The 18,649-nt window shown below is 48.1% G+C and overlaps 2 protein-coding genes across 4 annotated transcripts; one reads left to right on the top strand and one right to left on the bottom strand.

Annotated features, from left to right (window-relative positions):
- Positions 1-407: 407 nt before the first annotated feature.
- Positions 408-13,064, bottom strand: atxn1l (ataxin 1-like). Of its 2 annotated transcripts, none has more exons than XM_023790734.2 (3): positions 12,957-13,064; positions 8,426-9,573; positions 408-7,272 (listed from the first exon to the last, which is right to left on the bottom strand). In XM_023790734.2, exons 2-3 carry the CDS (start codon positions 9,461-9,463, stop codon positions 5,989-5,991), a joined length of 2,322 nt encoding a protein of 773 aa, XP_023646502.1. In that variant the 5' UTR covers positions 9,464-9,573; positions 12,957-13,064; the 3' UTR covers positions 408-5,988. The 2 variants fall into 2 exon arrangements, with proteins under 2 accessions (XP_023646502.1, XP_023646501.1); XM_023790733.2 differs by lacking the exon at positions 12,957-13,064 and adding an exon at positions 11,033-11,659.
- On the top strand, positions 11,933-17,567 carry ist1 (IST1 factor associated with ESCRT-III). 2 transcript variants are annotated; one of them, XM_023790739.2, is made up of 10 exons: positions 11,933-11,976; positions 13,034-13,129; positions 13,205-13,385; positions 13,749-13,836; positions 13,991-14,074; positions 14,180-14,290; positions 14,807-14,959; positions 15,190-15,246; positions 15,529-15,574; positions 15,702-17,567. In XM_023790739.2, exons 2-10 carry the CDS (start codon positions 13,042-13,044, stop codon positions 15,866-15,868), a joined length of 975 nt encoding a protein of 324 aa, XP_023646507.2. In that variant the 5' UTR covers positions 11,933-11,976; positions 13,034-13,041; the 3' UTR covers positions 15,869-17,567. The 2 variants fall into 2 exon arrangements, with proteins under 2 accessions (XP_023646507.2, XP_023646503.2); XM_023790735.2 differs by having other exon boundaries at positions 15,190-15,297.
- Positions 17,568-18,649: the final 1,082 nt, after the last annotated feature.

Here is an 18,649-nt window from a genome sequence, read left to right as displayed (position 1 = left end):
TTCGCTCGCCTTGGGTTTCCATTGCGCTGAAAAATAAGACTTTAACACCCACTGGAAAGGCAGATTCGAGCACCCTTAAGTCGGGTCCTAGCAGAGTGTTCGCAATTCTCAAACGTCAGCTGCAGGAATAACCTCCAGTACTTCTGAAGTGCTTAGGTGAACTGTAATCACGAGCCAATTAGGGTAGGAGAGAATCTGGTCTAAGGGGTGAGGTGTTGCTTTTTGAATATGGGTGCGTCCTGAGATAGACTGGCATCCCATCCAGGATGTCACCTGCTTACGATGCCTGGCATAAGCCCCAGGCTCCCTGTACTGGAAAAGCAGTTGGATAGTTGGATGGATGGATGGATGGATGGATGGAATGACAGACCAGTTACAGAGAAGAAAGACACCCACTCCAGTCAGGATAATATTATATCTATATATATTATGTGTTTACTTAACAAACATGATAAATGCAATGTTCCATAAGAAGTTTAGCTGTAACAATAAAAATACAATATCTTTGTGTCCTTAAGTACATCGAATTAGAACAGCGAAAGAAAACTAAAATCAGCCCTAAGTCACAAAAAGGTACAAATATACAGTACAAATCTATTTTATTCAAAACAGGTACAAATAAAACGCAACAAAATATAGTTATTAATGCTTTTGAAAGTTCAGGTAGGTGTAGGGTATTCTAAGAAAAGGGAGCACTTTAGGTAGACAATTCTAAGGCTTCTGATAAGAATTAATACATATTGGTACAGTCATAAGATATTAAAACTCACTATACAAAGTTTATACAACCTGGATTATACTTGAGGATTCAATATTACATTTACATCATTGCATATATTTTGTCGTTTTTATGCATTAAAGAAAAAGATGCCTTTTAATGTCACGTCACATGAAAGCAGTGTCATATAGTGACCGAAACTACATTTCCTAAAGTGATACTACATACAGTCTAAATCATTGACACCTTAGATCCATTCCCTGCTTTGATTTAGTCTCTCGCCACCCTCGCGACGGACACACCTCACTCAGGACCAACCCCAGCCTTCCCCTCGCCATCCCCCTTAACCGTGCAACTGAAGCCGATAAGGGAAGTGACTGAGCGTGCTTAATTAATTCCTTCACCTCGGCACACGAGTTAGTCGTGAATAAAAGGGAAATCTATAAACCCACAGGACTGTGGCCCTGGAGGTCTGGAATTACCGCCCCCTGAGCTACGACACGCTTTGTTTCCACAAGACAAGCAGACACACACGCGAAACGCCTCTAAAATCAACGGCTTTCCTCCCGGATTTTGTGGTTTTTTAACTGTTAAAAAGGTTGCTTTCTCCTCTGTCCAATATGAACTTCTGGGCAGGGGGGACGGCGAAATATCCAACTCCTGTCCTTGATAGTCACAGGGGATCCCAGTTTCTGCTTTTCTTTAACTTCCAAATTGTTTTCCATTTACATATCAAACGCTTTTATCTAAAGAAATTTACAGTAGACAAAAGCATTACAATTTATGCATGATCCCTGGGATTCGAACCCATGACCTTTACATTGTCAGCATAATGCTCCACGTGTTGAGCTATTATTATATTACATCTAACTGCTTGGCAACCCTCCCTTTCTTTTACCTGAATATTTTACTGGGATACAAAAGGTGCTGCAGCAGGGTTCCATCCAGCCACTCACAGGTCACAGACAGTATTCTTTACACCCCCGGCTGACCAGGCTATCTGGATTACTTTGTCACCCCACCCCACCCCACCCCACCCCAGCCTGTCAACCAATCCAGTGTCAATTAAAACATATTCTTAAACCTGTAGGCCTGAGGGCTCGAGGACCTGAGCTAGCAACCCCAGTTTTACCCTGGCAGGGATGGTGAGGATATCTACTCGCCAATTTGTTGTAGATTACAAACGTCACAAAAAAACAAAGACCTCAGATCTGAGGGCTGGATGAGTGCAAACAGGCTGCCCCGTCATGCCACTAGAACACAACACTCCTGCCCACCAAGTCAAAAATCAGCGTCTTGTGGAAACAAAGCCACTTTTTGGCTGAAATGCGTCAGATTTCTACCCAACCCTACGCCACCTCTCCTGGGCACCAAGCATTAGTCTCCACTCCGCTACACGTCTACATACCTAGACAGGAGTCTTAACTTGAAATATTCTGATCTCTTGCACTGTGGGAGGGAGGGGGGGGTCACTTGAGCCTGTCACTGAAACATTTAACAATTCTTAAGGCAGTACTGACAACCTTGATAAAATACAAATCTTACAACATTTTTATATATAATATATACAATATATATTATATATAATATACATATGCAATCCGTTAACCAACAGTTTCCTTATAACACCACAAGTTAAGGGAAATTAAGTGCAAGATCTCGTTTCATAAAACACATAAATAATTACAGAAAAACATGCAAGTGAGGTTTTGTCAAAGTGCAGTTTCTAGTTCACCCCTTGTCCACTGATATACCTGTAGAGGGCGCTGTACAGGTGCGTGTGAATGTGTGTGTGTGTGTGCGTGTGTGTGTGCGTGCATGTGTTAATGCGGGCACATGCGCGCGTATGTTAGCGATGTGTCAGACAGCTCATTGGATGGAAGGTGTCACATGCTACTGAGCACAGAAAGAAGCAGTCAAGTTCACGGCCAATCATGTACAAGTTAAACACCCTTCACTGAGAGAAGCTCGTACGATGCAGTGATTTTGCGGTGTAGCGTTCAGTTTTACACCAACCTCAAGCTAGCTGTGCAATAACCATATCCTCCTTAGCAACCACTACTGCCTTGTATCAGAGCCTGCAAGGGACTCTGAACCCACCCTGAAATGGGACCCAGTGGTGTTGGAGACCCAACAGCCCACTGTTTGGACCATGGCAGACACACACTCTCTGAACAAGGACATGCTGATGCTAGATACACACACTGCACAGCGCCACTTGACTACAATTTAGAAATAAATTATTTAATAGAGGAGTATCATACAAATTTGTCACAATCATTGGATGTGCTGCAATCCACTGTGGTCTTAAAAGTAAAATGAGTTTGGTCCACTTTCTCAAACATGACCTGTACCTGGACTCTGCTTTGATAACGAGTGATTTCGGAACAGCTGGCCTCCCTGTAAGCAGCGCGAGGATGGGGCAGCATTACAAACGCAGGGGAAGATGGGGCCAAGCTGGCCGGGGGCGGCCCAGACGAGCCCCACTCTCAGTATCCGCCACTTCGGACGCCGTGATCCGAAAGCCTCGGGTCACACCTACCCCCCCCCACCCAACATGCAGCAAAGGCATGAGCTACGGTCCATGTGACGAGGCAGAAATGTGGGGGGGCGGGATGCACAGATCCAGCACTGCAGAATGCACGTGCAATCGGGGGTATCTGTCAGCATTCGGGGGAGGGGCTTCACAAACCACACCCAATCGGGGCTATCCAATACCAATCAGGGAAGGGGCTTCACAAACCCCTCCCAATTTCAACTTTCCCTACCCAACTATTAGAGTAATGGCATTGACTAGTGACATCACTGTACAATGACGTAATCAATACAAGTTTATATATATATATTTATATATTATATAAAGAAAGACCCTACCAAACAGTTGGTAGATATAGACAATGAGGAAAATACTTCATTTCTCTTACTGCATAGCAAATACCAAATCTATAGGAAAGTAATAATATGGTCTTTATGTATTTAATCTAAGGATATTGCTTATAGCATAAATGTTGTGACCTAATGGATTTATAAATACATTAGTCATTTGTGACATAAATAACACTACTTTAAATGGCTACCGTTTCTTTACATGAAAAATACATACGTCTGCTGTGCATACTACCGGGGTGGGGGAGTGGGGCTGGGAGTCTTTTTAACACTTAACACGGGAGCATCAGCGAATCAGAACGCACCGCGGTGTCACGTGACCATCTTAACCACAGCAAGACCCCAGTGCTCTCACACTGCAGTGAACCAAGACCCAGGAGAGGGGAATGGAAAGCGTGGAAACAAAGCGGAAATATCCAGGTAACCAAGGCTAGCGGGAATGTGACGCGACTGTTTTGGAATGGCCTTCCTGACGTCAGTATGGATCTATGTTCTTTCCACCCTCCGTTTTAATTGCACTTGATTTTAATTTAGGAATTTAATATCTGTTACAAGTGAATGCAGCATTTGTGGCTGTTAAGTTTGTAAACAGTGTCAACCAACCCAATTCTGCTTTTCTGTTACTTAAAAAATAATGCTAGAACACGAAAGGACATCTGTACTGTCACCGCGTCTCATCGGTCACAGCTATGACACAAATCGTGACCCGGACGTGAACGAGATTTTACGGGCTGCTCGGAATATTGCCAAGACTGGAAAAAGCTCAAAATAGTTGAACTGTAAAGAAAAGGACACCAGCATACAAAAAACACATTTTCTCCTTACGACAAGCATTCTGGCTTCTGGCCTGGGCTGATTATGCCTTTTAAACCACAGAATTTTACACTGCTACATTCCTCCTCCTTCCCCTGACTCTCTGCTTACAACAGTAACTGAAACAATAACAAAAAAAAAAGACAACAAAAAACTTTACAAACCAAATGACCATAAAATTGTGCATTTGTCAGTGAGACACAGGAAGTTTTTAGGTCAGAATTACAAAGGGCAATAAAACCATGACAAGAAAAACCTCGACAGCTGACTGAAGGAAATCTGTTATTGCTTTGCTAACGGTCACTGGGCATCCAGGATGTGACAGGATGTGTTTTTTGGGGATCATATTTCTAAAAATCAAAATAATAATTGCAACCATATCGATACCCATTACAGTTAAAGGCTCTCAATAGGATACAAGTATCTTTGGAGGATTTGCTTCCCACTGATGCATCATACTCCCCTCCCACACTCCCTGGCCCCTCCCACCAGCCTGCATGCACACCAGGATCAGATGCCCTATTGATGCTACGCCGTCTGCCATCTTGGCTGTGTCAGAAAGAGGCGACTCGAGGAGGATGTACCCGTTTCCGTGGTGACACCGAACAGTCAGAGGCCAGGCTCCCGCCTGGGCTGAGGTATCGAGAAGGCGTTGGGTAGGGGGCAGACGATCCCTTTGCTACGGCAAGCCCGGGGGGGGGGGTCCACGGCGAACGAGGCGGAGCCACGGGCAGAAGGGCACGTGCATGCATTTGTGTACAGTGGGGGGAGGACGGGAGCTTCCGACTGATTGATCTGATTGACATGATTGACAGGTTGATTGACTAAACATGTTCCAGGGCCAACACCCACCCCCATCCTTAGCAAGCTGCCCTATGGAAAGTCGGGAAAAGACGGCGCAGAGCCTCCTCCCTGTGAGTCACGTGCAGCAGATGGCTGCATACGGGGAGGCTCTTAAAAAGTAGATAAAATCACTTAGAGGGGGGAAAAAACACACACACACCACTAGGGTGGCAACGTTTCACCTTCCAGAAACTCCTCCAACTGTTCCGGGAACTAGTCAGCTTTCTCTATGTGCTTTGGTTCCCACTCCCAGGGTAGGTGTGTGGTGTGTGGTGTGTGTGTGTGTGTGTGTGTGTGTGTGTGGGGGGGGGGGGGGGGGGGGATTCAGCAAAGGGACAATGAAAGGGAAACCTCAGGTTTGTGTGTGTGATTTTGGTCGGAGGGAGGGGAAGAATGTCGTCGGTGTGGAAAACACATCAGACGAGACTGGGTAACCCTTTTCCTCTCATTTTGGGAGGGAATGCAGATCTGAAAGCTTTGGTAGAAGATTCAAAGGCTACAGCCAAGCGCGGGACTGAGGGGGGGGGGGGGCATTCTGGCATGGCAATGCTCGTGCCTGACCTGCCATCGGCATAGCTGAGCGTTCCTTTATGGTTACTAGGGACAGGAGGCAGTCAGAAACCACGCCATCAGTGCACAGGGGGGGTTGGGGGGGGCTGTAACTTTGGAGTGTGCAAAAATCAGACATTCGGAGGCGCTCTCTCTCTCGGGGCCACAAGCTCTCGCCTCTATTTCCCGGCATTAGAGCGCCCCTCGATGGACAGCTTGACCTCCTGAGGGATAAAGGAGGGCCGGGAGGGGCCGGCGGAGGCGTGGGCCTCCTCCTCAGCCTTGCTCCCGTATCTTTGGAGGCCGGGCAGTGACCAGCGCCTCTGAGCGCCCTCTAGGGACGGGGCGCCGCCAGGCCCCACGCCGCCGTGGAGATGCCCCTCTGTGTGCAAATAGTAGCCGCTCTGGCTCCTGACAAGCTCCGCCGGAGGTCTCTCGGGCCTGGAGGGGGCAGCAGCGTGCCCCATGCCTCCCACGAGCATGGGCTCCTCCTCGGCCTCTCCCTCCCGCTCGCGGTGAGTCCTGTCCAGCCGGAACTGGACGGGAGGCCGCGTGTGCTGGGGGGCAGGCGGCCCCATAGCCTGGGAGACGACCTTGGCCTTGCCGCTCTTGGCCGAGGCCTGCGGCTGCTGGTTCTGCGGCGGCTTCTGCGGCTGCTGCAGCGTGACGGACACGCACACGTCGCCCACCTGTAGGGGGTGGCAGACCAGCCCGTAGAGCTGCGCCGTCCGCTCCGGGCTGCACGAAGACCAGCCCTGTCCAAAGACGAAGAAGGGGTGCTCCGGGGGCACTTCGATGGCCACCTTGCTCTGCTGCTCGCCCACGGTGAAGTGCAGCGACACCAGGCCGGGCCGCCGCGGGCTCCTGTGAACATCCACCACTATGCTGGAGTCGATCCTGAGTCCCCCGCTGGCCTCGGCGCTGCGCACGAAGTCCTGCGTCTGCAAGTCCTCCACGCGCTTCAGCTCGCCTGTCGCCAACTGAATGATGGCACCTTTCATGAAGTGGGAGGAGCCGCCAGCAGCCACAGGGACCTGCACTGCCGTGGGGGCAGGATGGGGGTGGTGCTGCTGCTGCTGGGCGACCGGCTCGGGGCCCGCCCTCTCAGGGAGGCACGTTCGGGCCGGGGGATCCGGGGCTTTGGTGGCGCCCTCTTCGGGTGGGTTGACGTAATGCTGCGGGTGGCGGTATTCCAAGGGGACAAGCACCTGCTGCCCATTGGCCAGGATCATTGCCTTGTGGGAAAACTGGGGCTGAGGGGGCAGAGCCCGGGGGTCCGCCAAGCTGGTTGCGTGCTCCGAGTACCCGGCCCGGCCCAGATCTGATGCCTCACTGCTAGCCCAGTTGGCCTCCCGGGACCGCTGAGATCCCTGGGACAGGTTCAGCGGGCCGAAGGCTGCCTCCTTGTGGCTGCTGGTAGTGCCGTGGTTCGGAGAGGCAAGGCGGCCCACCACCTGCTGCACCTTAAAGACAGAGACCGGCGTGAGCGAGGGAGATGTTCGAGAGCAGAAGGCCCCCCCATAACCCCCCCCCCCCGCGACCACAAGCTGTCACCCACTCACCCCCCCCCCCTCCGCAATCTGTGTGCGCCGCATGGCGGCGTCTTGACTCGGATTGCGCAAAACCGCCGAAACACGCCGCGAGTGTGATAAGGAAGGAAGCCGGGGCCGAGTGTGGAAATGGGGCCGTGCGAGCAAGCGTGCAGACAGGATGGAGGAGGGGGAGGTCCATCAATCTGTCTGCAAGAACAACCGAGAGCCACATCTGTCGTTTTTAGGAAGCAATAAAATGCGCTCGAGCACTTCAGATGTCATTTGTAAGAGATCATACAAAGATTTAAACATCTGCATATTTTCCCTACAAAGAAAACAGTAAAGGTCAATAATTAGGGCTGCCAAAGTTAACTCACTAATATGTTAACATTGATTTTAAGTCATAACACTATTATTTCTTTAATCGCCTTCATTTTGATACTCAAAAGGGAGAATAGTATGATCAAAGATTGTTAATAGGGCTGTCACACAGCCAGTTTCTTTAATCGTGATTAATTGCACACTTTGGGGATTAAGCGCATATACAATCACGTTGCACTGCCATAAAAAAAAAAAAAAAAAGATTTTATGATATGTACATTCAGCATGAAAACTGCATTCTATTTAAAAAAAAAATCTTAGCTCGTGAAATTCTGCTATTGGAGTATCAAAATTAATAATCAAAGGAATCATGCGTAATGAGTTTAAGATTAAGGCTAATGTATTAATGTGATAACTGACAGCCCTAATGAAAATCGAAAAGGTGGCTGAGGAGGAGAACGGTATCCAGAAGTCACTGGAATAAGCTTTACGTTTACAATTATTTAGCTTGTACTTTTATCCAAAGCAACATACTTCATTTGAGCGAAGGCAGGATCAAACAGTGGCTGGAGCAATTAGGGGTTAAGGGCCTTGCTCAGGGGCACAATGGGGAAATGATTCTGCCGACCGTGGGATTCAAAGCGGCACAGCAAACCCGCTACGCCACACATCGCCCCAATCACAACTGAATTCAACTGAATTATTCAGCCGGGCATTAACTCAGCACCACAACGCAGTTAAAATACCCCCCAGTGTGTCTTACTTCCAGGTCCGTGTCCGGGGTGCTGCTCTGTGCGGGGGACGCCCTGCCTTCTGGCCTGAAGGGGGCATGGTTTCGGGAATGCAGGCCGTCCACCACGCCGGGGCTGGCAGTCACGTGGGCAATGCGGGAGTTCTTGGAGGAATAGTTGGAGTCTTGCACGGCTTCCCTGGCTCCACGGCCCGCCTCCCCTCCGTTGACCTCCTTCTTGCGCTCCTGCGTGTCCCCGTGGGCGACGGCCAGGGGCACCACCGCTGCCGCCGAGCGGGAGCCCGAAGGGTGGTAAAAAACAGGCACGCCCCGAAGGCCGACATCAGTGGTCGGGAGCCCCCCCACCGCACCCATGTGCTGCTGCGGCGTCTGCTCGGGTGGCAGCATGAGGGGGACGCCCCCGGGGGCGGGCACCTTAGCAAAGCTGTGGGCGGAGCTTTGGGGCTGAGGGGGTGGGGACACTACACCCTCCTGAATGACGGGCGGATACGGCACCAGGTGGGAGACGTGGTGGGGCTGAGGAATCGCAGACTGCGGCGATATCAACGGACTCGGGACAAAGCCGGGGGGAACCGCGTACGGGACCGCGTAAGGGGAACCGACGAACTGCAGAGAGGGGTGTGGGAGCTGGGCATAGCCGAGCGGGTGGTACGGGATGCCTGCATGCTGGAGGAGGGGAGAGGGCACTGTGTAGGCAGGGGAGATGTGGCTGAGCACCGGGTGCAGGCTGGTAGGGGAGTATGTCACAGAGGGCACGGCGACTTTGTAGACCATGCCATACTGGTCCACGGGGATGCCGTCGGAGTTCTCCATGCCATAATGCAGCCCCGAAGAGACCCTCATCCAGTCTCCCGCAGTGCTGGATGTTTGGGCTTCACTACCCGTGGCAACTGTGCTAGGGGTGGAGGCAGCCTCTTCTCCCCCGCCGACTCCGCCCCCGCTGGTTCCACCTCCGCCTAGCCCCTCCTCCGCACCACTGCTACTGTCCATGGGCAGGTCCCGCTTCTTTGGAGGTAGCCATTCCTGGTGGCGCTCGTGGGTGGGCTTCATGGTGGCGCTGGCTGGGAGGGGGTGAGGGGCGTGGTCTGGGCGTGGTCTATGGGGCAACTAGTGCACGGGGACAAGTTCGGAGATCCTCCTGCGGACCACACTGATCTTACCTGGATGAGGGGGGAAAAAACATGAAAAAAACACTGACTGCCATCTGACTGGGAACAACAACATATGCATCAGGCCCATATATCAACCCGCGGAGAAGGCTCTTCTGACCACGCATTCCCAGCACTGAGCAATACCTGAATTACTCTCTACAGCATCTCTAAAAACAACCTCCAAACCACAACACCAATCCACAAACCAATTACGAGCCTCCCTACCAGCCCTGGTGACGCAGTCCCCTAACCATGGCAACAGGTCATGCCGGTCTGGATGACTTGAGCACCGTGAGTCACAGGATCATCAGTGAACAACTAACCGCCGACCTCAGCGGCCGGAGCACAGAAAGATTAAGATCTCTAACGGCTTTCAAATGACAAAACCTCTGCACCTCCATCTCCTGGCTGAACTGCACTGCTTGTCTTGTGATACTGATGCCATTCCCCTTCGGTACAATCAGACCATAACGCGAAGACCCAATCAAAGGCCTCGGTATGCGTGCTGCGTCTTACTGATGGCAGAGAGACGGATCGGGTCGCTTTCAAATCGCATGCCTACTGAGACATGTGCATCGGCGTCAAGGAGAGGACGGGTGCCGCGATCTAGGTTGCAGCGCTATCTAGGTTAGATCGCCGGGGTTGTTCCAGAGACTGAATGAAAGTAAGCCATGCGCAGGACCCAGCAAGATAAATGAGAAAGAAGAGGGCGCAACCCACGGGTGGGAAAGACACACTGACCGCTGCCTGGGGTGTGGGAGAGTCATTCACAAAGAATGCGGGCTTCACTGCACGCACCCTACTATATTTGGTCCTACTATATCATCGACAAACGTGCCACATCCCGTATCGCACTTTAAAAACGAGTTGTTAAACTTGTTCTCAAAAATTCAAAATATTTTAAAATAGTGCACCATTTTATCAGTTTGACGTCTCTACCAAATCTTACAGTTCCGAAAATCTGAAGATTTATTTAAAACAATATTCAGAAATGTATTTGGGTATAATGTAAAGCCAACGTTTAAGTCTTAGGTGCTTGACGTTAAATTCAGCAGAGTAGCCGAAAACAAGCAAAGCACGAGGATCCCGTAAGTGCTTTAATATCTTTATTGAAACGAAGAGACGGTAAAACAGTCGCCATAAACAGCAACACCCAACATCACCGTACAGCTGTGCCCACTTCACACCATAAAAATCTTACACTTTGCGCTGCGTCTAATCCGCCATCCAGCTAGCAGTCTTTTCACGAAAGTTCGCCTCTGAATCTTTCCCCTCGTAAAGAAAACCTACGATGGAGCATGAACGGGGGAGCCCGATTATCATCCCCGCGAATGCTCACTCCAGCCGGTCAGACAGTGGCGCCGCGGCGGGGGCTGGAGGAGGCCGAACGACGGGGCTCTCACGGAGGAGCTTTCCGCCGATGCCGCCCCATCTCTGCTGGACCTGTCGACGAGGCCGCCCCACTTACCTCTCCATGTCATCGTTACCCTCCGGCCCGAGCTCGATCTTTCTTTGTGGGTTAATCTGGTTAGAAACTCACAGGGGATCCGAGCTGCTAAATTGTGCCCACCTCTGAGCGCAGCAGCCAGGCGAGACCCCAGCGGCGCATGTGGATTGCGTCACCAGGGACATGTTAACTTCCTGGACGGCCTTCGCCACGGCCGCCTCCGGCATCTCCAGGCAGCACAGGCCGATCCTACGTTACCTAACCAAGAGTCGCCATCTGCCGTAGGGAAGCACCTGGTTTTTAAAATACTTTAAATATATTGTAGTATCACAATCTACGTTCTCTTTACGATGGACCCTCCCGAATAGTATTGGCATGAATATGCTTATAAAGTGCATTCAAAAACAGGAATCGTGCCCCATGCTTTTCCGTGTATTTATTTTCAACAATCACCATTCGTCCGACCGCTGATCCACGGCAGCATATGAATAGCCCGAAAGGGATGCCAGTCCATCACAGACCACATACATCCATACGCTCACATGGGCAATTTACAGATGTCAATTCGCTTAAATGTATGTTTTGGGATTGCGGGTAGAAACCCAAGTAGCACGGGGAGAGCATGCAAGTTTTACACAAACAGAGCGGGGACGTGATTCGGTACCGTTCCCCATATAATCAACCGAGACATCAACAATAAAAATAAGCAACAATAATGATGATGATGATAATAATAAGAAGAAATCTCCGCAATCCCATGCGGGATAAACTGTTGAACAGTGGATCGTTGGGTAATATGAACAGCGCGGGGATAAATGGGTGAATCGTGGGTCTTGATAACGTAAGCGGTCTTGGTTACGTGCACTCGCATGTCACGCTGCGTCAGACGCACAGTATTGCGGAAGTGAAGACAGTAAATATTACTCTTCGAAGGTGGAGCTTTATTTTTGGATCGAAACTGTGAGGTAATGTGACTGTTTATCCCCTTATGGTATATTTTGATTGGGTTAATGTATTTGTTTATTGTTCATTCTGGTGGGTTTCAGAGATTTTGACTTTCTAAGGTAGTCTCTGGATTTATTTCAGTTAATTGTGTTAAATGGGAAAGCGCTTCCTGGTATAAATGAAAAATCACGAGACAGCCATTGTGTTTCGGTCTAACTCGTCCCGGCTGCTGTAGGTCGGTTGCTACTAGCTGGTATCATCGTCAGCTGTTTTGTTCCAGCCATTCTGTTTAGCGATGTATCAGTCCCAGCGTAGACGGGGGAAATAAAACAATACAGACACCCCCCCCCCCCCCAAAAAAAATAAATAAATAAAAATTAAAGGGGCGCTTTCGTCTTTTCTGCTTAGGGGACTCTGATGTTTACTTCATCAAAATAATACGTGCTGACGGGGAAACATCTATACTGGTCTTGAGATAAACATTAAAATATCAGCCAACATTTGTTAAGAAAGGTAAGTAACGTTAGCTGTTTGGGATTGTGTAACTCAGTTCGCTACTTCAACTACAGTGTTTGAGTATTGGCATATTTGTGTTTTATTAACGTTACGTTCGTGTATTTAGTTGAATTTACATTCGTAGGTCTTAGCCTTAATTTATACTATTTGATAGTCAAAACGGAATAACAACCTTTAGTTATTATTGTTAGTTTTAATGTACAGCTAATGCTCAGGTGTGTACCCTAACAAACAAACGCTGGACGTCATAACCAATGACATGGAGGAGGTGTTTGGCTTTTAAAGTTATTGTGTCAACGCAGTGACCAATAAACGTTTAAATGGTGGAAATCATTTTGGCGTTCCCTTTACTATATATTGATCATACATCCTTACGAAGTGATACGCTGCTTTAATCCGGTACAACGTGTACCTGGTTATATTGTTATTTAAGAAACATCAGTTTGTTCCACGTTTTAAGAGTAGCTTCCACGATTATAAATACCTTTTAACCAGTCTGGTGGTGTGTAGTTCCGAGACTGCGTTTGCTACCTCCTGCATGACCGCTTCCTTTTCTCGTAGTGTCCATCATGCTTGGCGGTGGGTATAAAGCGGAGAGGCTTCGAGTCAACCTTCGGCTGGTCATTAATAGACTCAAGCTGCTTGAGAAGAAGAAAAGTAAGCCCTCTCTTGCCCTACTGCGCACACACTACTGATCTAATTCTGACCGCATGACTTTCGCCTTATTTCCAGCCGAGCTGGCGCAGAAAGCGCGAAAGGAAATAGCCGATTACTTGTCATCCGGGAAAGATGAGCGTGCTCGTATCCGCGTGGAGCACATCATCAGGGAGGACTACCTGGTGGAGGCCATGGAGATCCTCGAGCTGTACTGTGACCTACTACTGGCACGGTTTGGCCTCATTCAGTCCATGAAGTGAGTCAGGAGCTTGACCACAATTTAACTATCTCCTTTTCAGTCACTGCGGATGCATATAAACATGAAATAAAGGTTTCGGCCACTAGGCCTATTGGCATGTTCCATCAATAAACTCTGTTAAAGGTAAACGCATACTGTTTAAAAACCCAAATGGAGATTTTAACTATGGTCAGCTTACAGAGCATTCTTGTGAGGGATCACAAAAGTATGATGCATGTGATTGCTGCAAATGTGCCATTATGCAGATTGTTTATGGCACTTTCATAGTAGTAAAGACATGCTGTCCGATGTTGTTATTCCAGTAATTTCCCAGGCTACCATGTACCAATTCCAGTGAATGAATTTTGTTGTCTTTCTAAGGGAGCTGGATCCTGGCTTGCAGGAGGCTGTGTCCACATTAATATGGGCTGCCCCACGCCTGCAGTCAGAAGTATCTGAACTGAAGATTGTGAGTATGATTGTGGACTCTGACTCCCGAAGAACTATATTTATGAAACATTTCTCTATCATGATCACAACCAAGAATAGTGCATAACAAGTACTTTGTGTAATGGCTGGGCTAAGATGATGGTTCACAAACCTGCTCTCTGCCTTATATCCAGGTGTCTGATCAACTGTGTGCAAAATACAGCAAGGAGTACGGCAAGCTGTGCAGGACAAACCAAATAGGGACGGTCAACGACAGGGTACGCTCTCGCCACAATTCCGTCTTTCCTGTAATTTTAAGTGCCATGCTTGTATAGCCTGCGGAATCATGGAAGATAGTCTCCCCTTTGAATTCTGCCTGGAAGCTGATGCATAAGCTGAGCGTGGAGGCACCCCCAAAGATCCTGGTGGAGCGTTACCTTATTGAGATCGCCAAGAACTACAACGTACCTTACGAACCCGACGCCATGGTCAGGGTGAGTGCCGCTGACTCTCCTCCTCGTCACTCGGCCTTGTTCTTTCCCATTACACTCTCAGAAAAAAGGGTACCAATTTGTACCTTTGCTTGTCACTAGGTCTGTACCCTTAGGGGTCTGCCAATTGTACCCTTAGAAATGGACTCTGGGGAACATCCCCAAGGTACAAGCAACATTAATGTACCCCCATGTGGTACAAAAATGTTCCTCATGGTCCATTTCTGTACCTTTCATAAGGTACAATTATCCTTGAGGGTACAGCCCCAGTGACAAGCAAACGTACAACTTTTTCACTTTCTGAGAATGTACCGTTGGGTATTATTTCGACATGTGTTACCTCCCAAATCTGGTTTTGCCTGTTTAGTCAGCTGATTGCTATTCCCAGGTCAGCTGTCATTGTTGAGTATGTGGCTGGTGGGCCCATCTTTGCAGTCAAATCGGCAAATTTTCGGCAGTGTTGCCGTCACGCTCCTCTCCCCCTCCGGTGTACGCTGATGTAACTCTGTTTCCCCGCAGCCCGAGGTGGCCTTTGGTGAGGAGGCGGACCTCATTGATGTGGACAGTGACAGCAGAAAGCCAGGTGGCGGGGGTGGCGGCTTCACTGCGCCAGCTGCGGCTGGGTCCGTACCCATGCCCCCCGGGTTCAAATACCCCACCCCCAGTGGATCAGTAAGCAAGCTGCCTGCCTGTAATGAAAACCACACCTAATATCTGACACTGGATAAGCCAGCGGCCTAACCCGCTGGCTTATCCACCCCCCCTTTCTAAAATCATACTGACTCTGGGATGATCACGTTTGGCATAACACTGCAGGGCTCAACCCTTTTGTAAGGATGGAAATCATTCACATCTTTTCTCAACAAGCCTGAAAGGTAATTTTGTGACTCTTGTTGTTGCAGGAGCCCTTCCATGCCGCTGTGGGAACCTATGATAGCATTCCAAACTTCCAGCCCCCGGTAAGAGGACAGCCCCCCCAGCTTCCGAGTGTTCCCCCCACCTACGAGTCTGTAAGTGGCCGTCACTCGCAAGAGGGATGCCTTTCCGGCAAAATAGTCATTTTTGGTAGAGGTTTTTCAGCCCATACGTGTGACTTGTGCCTCATTGTTACTATATCATGCATTTCGAAGGACTTGGGGCTTGATAGACTCCTACCCTTTGTCATCATGTTATTGAAGCAGTTTCAAAGTTTTTTTTTTTTGTAGATGAAAGAAAAGAGATTGATAGGGTTTCCTTTTCAGATCGATGATTTGGTCATCAAACCATCCGGGCCTGCCCAGGTACCTGGTAAGTTGTTTTTCGGTTTCACTCTTAGCTAGATACGGCTGTCTTTCGCTAAAACCCCAACCTTTGTAAACACGGGGCACAGGGTGTCCTGTGGGCCTACTGAAGCACTCTGCTCACTTTGCTCCAGGTCCAGGCCCATCCTTCGGGTCATTTGACAACAGCCCCCTCCCTGAGCTTCCCTCTGTCCCTGACACACTACCTGCGTCTTCCTTCGGCCGGAACGCCTCGACTTCCGACGACATCGACTTTGACGACCTCTCGCGGCGCTTTGAGGAGCTGAAGAAGAAGACCTAGAACGTCATGAAGACCAGTCTATCGTTATGGTGACTGGCTAAGGGGCATGAGCCCTGGTCAGATTTAAGAATATGGATTCTCTCTTGCAGTAAATTTCCCTCCCCTGTCTCCTCCCTAAATTCCAATATTATCGTACTTAAACACAGTGAAGCGGTCAGGGGGTGAGCCTTTGGTCGCGCCATTCTTAGTGAACGACTTGATAAAACACCCAGCTGTCAAAGTGTGGAAAAGCCATCGTGGGCCTAATCCCAAAGCTTATAGACAACCACGCTGCCTCGTACCCAAACTATAGTACCCGCTGTTTGATTGACGGCCTTTGAGAGTTTGCCAGAGAGCAAAGAACGCCATCTCATTAAACGTCATGATGATGTTTCTAGCCGTGGTTAAAGATCTTCAGTTGTGAATGAAATAAGGCGTTTCGCAACCAGAAGAATTGCGATGTATCCTAAACATTTCTTGTTTTGACATGTAAGCTTCTTGGTGTTTAGTTTGATCAGTTCTTGAGGTCATGTTTTCTAATCACACTGGAGATTTAATATTTTGTCACACTGAAAGGGGTGGAAGTGTGATATTGCAACCAATCAGCAAATACTTAAAAAAAAATTTAGTAACAGTAATTTAAATGCACATGCTAGGTTAAAGCTTCTACAGGCCATTCTGCCTGATGCTTCCCTTTGTAACTTGCTGTTGGGTAGACCTGCACTTTAACATTGAGGGATTTAGTCTGGCTAAAGATATTTAAGAGAGACTTCATTGTATAAAATCTGAGAATCTAGTTCCTCATTTTCAAATTTCCAGCATATGACATGAACCTGGTTTTATATATCTATATTTGTAATTTGTATGTAGGATCATGGCTAAAGTGATCTGATATATGCATTTGTAAACCAGATTGAAATCAAAAGCTGACATATTACTTTTTCTGATGTTCCTAATGCTGACATTACTTCAGTGCTGCAAGGTTCTAGGTCATATTTTGGTCACATTTGATTCATTGAAAGCTTCAACACCCAAGTGGTTGTAATAATATAATAGAATTAAAGCACTACAAACAAACACTCCTTACCTTACGAAGGTGGTGAATGACTTAGTCCGTTAGGAAGAGGATGGATTTACAGCAAAACAGCCGAAGTCGATTTTGAAGTTACGTTATTATTCTGAGTTCTTTTTATCTCTCTTGTTAAAAATGTTCATTTTCATCTCAGTTATGCCCTTATGCTCTTTATTTATCAAGTGCAGCCTTATATTTATTTTTATGGCTCGAGCTGAAATAAGGTGGTGTTCAAAATTACGGGGCTGGTTTTATATTCTTTTAAATTGTTTCAATGTAGTCCCCTAATCGTATCCTCATATCAGTCATAGCCCAGTTTCGTTAGCGCTTATGCGATCTGTCTCTTTGTAATCAGTATGGCTAACCTGTCCGGTAGTATGCTAATCTGTTAACATAATGGGTTGCATTTTTAAATTAGTTGTGTATGTAAATGGGATTGCCTGTGGCCATTCATTTCTTGACGAAAGGAGAAGCACCAGACATCCCAAAAACAGCGTCTCCGACCTTCAACAACATACCTCTCTTTGGTTCTCCTTACGGTGTGTCTGAATGTTTTAAAGTTTATTTTGAGCTATGTTATGTATTAATTATCGATCGTTACAAAAAAAACGGACGTTACTTAATAAAACATTACTTGTCACACAAGAAGCTGCGTATCTAGATTTTTTTTTTAAAACCATGCTGAAGAATAGCGCATCACGTGTATTTCACGTTCTTGTATAGCGCGTATATAATACTATTGCTACTATTAAGGTTATATTTCAGGTTTTCACCAGCTCCTCCGCAGTGGCCAAACCCACAAGCGTTCGGAGCGTCAGTAAGCTGGATCATGAGGCCATTTAGGTTTTGTTCCTACTGACAGCACCACTAGATGGCGCTCCTAAAACACCGATGCATTAGACCGGAATGTGCCTGACAAGACATCATGTACGTATTTATATAGTCAGTTTTACGCATGCAATCTAAAGTTATCTCCTTGTTCCAAAAACTTAAATCAACCAGCAATCATTTGTGCAAAATTTGCAGTGCCATCCATCTTATGTAACTGCTTGTCCTATTCAGGGTCATGGGTGGTCCAAAGTCTCTCCTGATTGGTACAGGCACAAGGCATAGGACAATCCAGGATGGGGTGCCAACCCATCACAGGGCACAGTCACACACCATTCACACCTACGGGCAATTTGGTAACTCCAGTTAACCTCTGCATGTTTTTGGATTGTGAGAGGAAAAGTGGAGAACTCGGAGGAAACCCCACAATGACATGGGGAGAACATTCAGAGACTCGAACCCTAGTCCCAGAGGTGTGAGGCAATAGTTTGAACCACTGGACCGTCGTGCCACCCCTACAGTGCCTTCTTTAGTGGAAATAAATGAGAAAAACGAATGCAAAGTTAATTATCTGAACCAAAAGGTTATACAATGCCCATATTTGAGGGGCTGGTGGTGCCCTGAACTGTGGTTCTCATCCCATCTTACAGATCAGCATCCAGCACGAACTCAGAGACAAAGAGAGCCCTCGCTATCTTGCAGTCTCACCCCACGCTCATGTGCTCGGTCTGACACGTGGAGTCATGTGATGCCTGACAATATGAAGGACATGTCTACAAACTAAGTGTTCAGCTGAGGTCATCTGACAAACTATTACTATTTGTTCCACAAGCCTCAATAAGACTGACTGGTGATCGTGCTTTTTCAGTGTACGCGCTTAATCTTCGGCACAACCTCCCTAT

This window comes from Paramormyrops kingsleyae, chromosome 11 (genome assembly GCF_048594095.1).
Source record: "Paramormyrops kingsleyae isolate MSU_618 chromosome 11, PKINGS_0.4, whole genome shotgun sequence".
In the NCBI taxonomy this organism is placed as follows: Eukaryota; Metazoa; Chordata; class Actinopteri; order Osteoglossiformes; family Mormyridae; genus Paramormyrops; species Paramormyrops kingsleyae.
Note: the sequence above shows the minus strand (reverse complement) of the source record. Positions and strands in the feature narration are given on the sequence as shown.

Excerpts from the sequence above, each read along its gene's own strand:
- ist1 (XM_023790735.2), top strand. The coding sequence starts at position 13,042 with ATGCTTGGCGGTGGGTATAAAGCGGAGAGGCTTCGAGTCAACCTTCGG. Across the intron at positions 13,837-13,990 it reads AAGTATCTGAACTGAAGATT|GTGTCTGATCAACTGTGTGC; the intron begins GTGAGTATGATT and ends CCTTATATCCAG. Across the intron at positions 14,291-14,806 it reads AACCCGACGCCATGGTCAGG|CCCGAGGTGGCCTTTGGTGA; the intron begins GTGAGTGCCGCT and ends GTTTCCCCGCAG.
- atxn1l (XM_023790734.2), bottom strand. The coding sequence starts at position 9,463 with ATGAAGCCCACCCACGAGCGCCACCAGGAATGGCTACCTCCAAAGAAG. Across the intron at positions 7,273-8,425 it reads CCCCGGACACGGACCTGGAA|GTGCAGCAGGTGGTGGGCCG; the intron begins GTAAGACACACT and ends TCTGTCTTTAAG.